The 4,305-nt window shown below is 45.4% G+C and overlaps 1 protein-coding gene across 1 annotated transcript in view; it reads left to right on the forward strand.

Annotated features, from left to right (window-relative positions):
- The first annotated feature begins 1,634 nt into the window (after positions 1–1,634).
- Positions 1,635–4,305, forward strand: part of LOC139421734 (methyltransferase-like protein 22) — a 57,731-nt gene continuing 55,060 nt past the window's right edge. Inside the window, exons 1-3 of the mRNA XM_071172854.1 lie at positions 1,635–2,066; positions 2,966–3,109; positions 3,434–3,743. Of these exons, the coding sequence (XP_071028955.1) occupies positions 3,004–3,109; positions 3,434–3,743 (416 nt within the window). The 5' untranslated portion in view covers positions 1,635–2,066; positions 2,966–3,003. The remainder of the gene's footprint in view (positions 2,067–2,965; positions 3,110–3,433; positions 3,744–4,305) is intronic.

Consider the following 4,305-nt stretch of genomic DNA (forward strand, 5'->3'; position numbering starts at 1 on the left):
ACAGACCTTGGCTTGGCTTTCCCCACACGTCGTTGTGTTACATTTAAAATGGATTACATTTACCCCACAATGTCAAAGTGGAATTCTGTTATTAGACTGTGCCGGGTGGAGATTATAACAGAACATGGCCAAGATGTTCAAATGTTCATAAATGACCAGCATGGTCAAATAATAATAATCACAGTAGTTGTCGAGGGTGCAACAGGTCAGCACCTCAGGAGTAAATGTCAGTTGTCAAAGAATGTGGCAAAGAAATAATCAAATAAATATCACATTTACATACGTATTCAGACCCTTAACTCAGTAATTTATTGAAGCACCTTTGGCAGCAATTACAGCATCGAGCATTCTTGGGTATGATGCTACAAGCTTGGCACACCTGTATTTGGGGAGTTTCTCCCATTCTTCTCTGCAGATCCTCTCAAGCTCTGTCAGGTTGAATGGGGAGGGTCGCTGTACAGCTATTTTCAGGCCTCTTCAGAGATGTTCGATCGGGTTCAAGTCCGGGCTCTCACTAGGCCACTCAAGAACATTCAGAGACTTGTCCCGAAGCCACTTCTGCATTGTCTTGGCTGTGTGCTTAGGGTCGTTGTCCTGTTGGAACCTTCGCAGCAGTCTGAGGTCCTGAGCACTCTGGAGCAGGTTTTCATCAAGGATCTCTCTGTACTTTGCTCCGTTCACCTTTCCCTCGATCCTGACTAGTCTCCCAGTCCCTGCCCCTGAAAAACATCCCCACAGCATGATGCTGCCACCACCATGCTTCACAGTAGGGATCCTGACTAGTCTCCCAGTCCCTGCCCCTGAAAAACATCCCCACAGCATGATGCTGCCACCACCATGCTTCACAGTAGGGATCCTGACTAGTCTCCCAGTCCCTGCCCCTGAAAAACATCCCCGCAGCATGATGCTGCCACCACCATACTTCACAGTAGGGATCTTGACTAGTCTCCCAGGCCCTGCCCCTGAAAAACATCCCCGCAGCATGATGCTGCCACCACCATGCTTCACAGTAGGGATCCTGACTAGTCTCCCAGTCCCTGCCCCTGAAAAACATCCCGCAGCATGATGCTGCCACCACCATGCTTCACAGTAGGGATCTTGACTAGTCTCCCAGGCCCTGCCCCTGAAAAACATCCCCGCAGCATGATGCTGCCACCACCATGCTTCACAGTAGGGATCCTGACTAGTCCCCCAGTCCCTGCCCCTGAAAAACATCCCCGCAGCATGATGCTGCCACCACCATGCTTCACAGTAGGGATCCTGACTAGTCTCCCAGTCCCTGCCCCTGAAAAACATCCCCGCAGCATGATGCTGCCACCACCATGCTTCACAGTAGGGACAGTTTAACGTTTCAAAGTGTTGAACACATTATGTTAATTTAATCAGAGTTTTAAAATGTTTATTATTTGAGTGAGGAAAAGTGTCTACAACACACACATGTAGATATTTCATCACAATCTAAGTGAAATTCAAACTATGTTTAAATTAGAATTCTAATCCAAATGCCATTTAAATCCTTTCGGAGCAGTGTTGTTGTTTACATATTGAGTTATTTCTAAATGCGTAGCACACGGAACGTTTTGAATGGCTTTTGTTTCCTTTGTTGGTGGGTGAAATAATAATGTGGCACCGCCTGTATTCTGTACAGCTAGTGTTATTTCTGTACGACTTGGAAGCTGATATTTGAGACAATCTGCGCGTCGTTGTAAGCTCAGAGTGAATTAAATGCGTGTTCATCTTATTAGACTGTATTGAATGTCATGTGTTGGAAGTCTTTCATTTAAATGTGCCCGTTAAATGTCCCTCGTTAGCTAGCGTCGTTGTTAGTTAGTTAGTCTGCCCCTGGACCTTGCCAAGTCATTCATTATCAGAGTAGCTAGCATCAAGCTAGCTCATGTTTCTAGCAGGTTCCCTCCCACCCATTCAGTTACGTTTGTCAGAAGTTCCCACCGTAGAGAAGGCTAGTTTATTTGACCAAATCAATACATGTTTACCAGACACACGTCTTTGCAGCATTTTCATTGACAGCTTATGGCTAGAAAAGTTAGCTAACTACCACTGGAAAGGTGAGTGACCGCTAACAGTTATAAGTAACGTTGGCTGCTAACTGCAGGGCATAACAACATACATTTTAGCCACACCGACCAAGAAGATTGTGTTTAAGAACCATTTATGATGTCTCTTGTTGACATAATCAATACAGGGTCGTCAACACACTCTCCTTAGTCGGTAGCTATGGCGACGTCAATTGGTGCTTTTCCAGCTATGAGGCGGCTTGCTGCTACAACAGCTCACTGTGATGCTGGAGAGGGCACTTTGCTGAGCCGCAGATTGCCTCTGGCTGAGGGTTGGGGAATCCATTTAGCTGTTGGCCTTGTCTTTTAGTTCTGAGGTCCCGGGACAGACTGTATTTCACCTGTCTAACAGATAACAGGCTGTGTTTTACCTGTCTAACTGATAACAGGCTGTATTTTACCTGTCTAACAGATAACAGGCTGTATTTCACCTGTCTAACAGATAACAGGCTGTGTTTTACCTGTCTAACTGATAACAGGCTGTATTTTACCTGTCTAACAGATAACAGACTGTATTTCACCTGTCTAACAGATAACAGGCTGCATTTCACCTGTCTAACAGATAACAGAGACAGGCTTTATTTCACCTGTCTAACAGATAACAGGCTGTGTTTTACCTGTCTAACTGATAACAGGCTGTATTTTACCTGTCTAACTGATAACAGGCTGTATTTTACCTGTCTAACAGATAACAGGCTGCATTTCACCTGTCTAACTGATAACAGAGACAGGCTTTATTTCACCTGAAATACAGCCCATTTGGTAGTTTAAGCTCTTAAAAGTGTGTGTGTGTGTGTGACCTGTGTGCTTGCGACAAAAGTATATATGCACCTGTGTGTCAGTTTGTGCTTGCAACGTGTGTGTGTGACGTGTGTGTGTGTGTTGCCCAGGTGTGCTGCAGACAGGTAGATGACATGCAGGGTGAGCCATGGACCAGATCACCTTCCATTATGACACAGTGCTGTCTGACGTTCACCTGTTGCTGCCCAACTCTCGCCACCTCATGGCACGCCTCAACCGCGTAGGACAACCAGGTACTGGAGGGGTGTGTGTGTGTGTGTGTGTGTGTGTGTGTGTGTGAAATGACACATAATTAAATTATGAAAATGTTTTAATTTAGTTTCAATGTAGGTCTTTCCTGAATGTCAATGGAACTGTCCCAACCCTCTATTGCTGTGTTTACACAGGCAGCACAATTCTGGTATTTTTTTCCCCCCCAATAATTGGTATTTTTACCAATCACATCAGATCTTTTCACGTCAGATCTGTTTCAGAGCTGATCTGATTGGTCAAAATACCAATGAGTGAAAACAAGATCATAATTGGGGTGCCTGTCTAAACGCAGCCTGTGTGTCTAGTTTTCATCTCCCGGTTCAGAATCCTGTGGGACGGAACGAAGCAGCGCACCTGTGACCTCGGTTCCCCCTGCGGAGGGGAAGAGTTAGACCGCGACACCCAGGAGGAGAGTGGAAGGGGAGATGCTAGAGGGAGTGAGACTGGAGCTGACGGAGGAGTGGACAGGGATGAGGACAGAGGAGTGGACAGGGATGAGGACGGAGGGGCTGACGGAGGAGTGGACAGGGATGAGGACAGAGGGGCTGACAGGGATGAGGACGGAGGGGTAGAACCACCCCTGGATGAAGATGGAGATTTAGAGGTACCACGCAGGTCAGTTACATCGCACCTCCACATCACCACAGTTATTACAGTCAAACCTTCCCTTTGTGTTTTATAGCCTTCATTTGATTGTTGTCCTGTAGATGTTTTACGGCCAGTGGGTCAATAGAATGGTAGAATACACCAAGGTCCAATATACAAATGTGGTTGTACATCAGCTGTGTTTCTCTTCTTATGACAGTCACTCAATTATCTCTCTCAGCATTATATAGAAATGTGGTTGTGCATCGGCAGTGTTTCTCTTCTTATGACAGTCACTCAATTATCTCTCTCAGCATTATTTAGAAATGTGGTTGTGCATCGGCAGTGTTTCTCTTCTTATGACAGTCACTCAATTATCTCTCTCAGCATTATTTAGAAATGTGGTTGTGCATCGGCAGTGTTTCTCTTCTTATGACAGTCACTCAATTATCTCTCTCAGCATTATTTAGAAATGTGGTTGTGCATCAGCTGTGTTTCTCTTCTTATGACAGTCACTCAATTATCTCTCTCAGCATTATTTAGAAATGTGGTTGTACATCAGCTGTGTTTCTCTTCTTATGACAGTCACTCA

Source organism: Oncorhynchus clarkii, chromosome 12 (genome assembly GCF_045791955.1).
Source record: "Oncorhynchus clarkii lewisi isolate Uvic-CL-2024 chromosome 12, UVic_Ocla_1.0, whole genome shotgun sequence".
Lineage (NCBI taxonomy): Eukaryota > Metazoa > Chordata > Actinopteri > Salmoniformes > Salmonidae > Oncorhynchus > Oncorhynchus clarkii.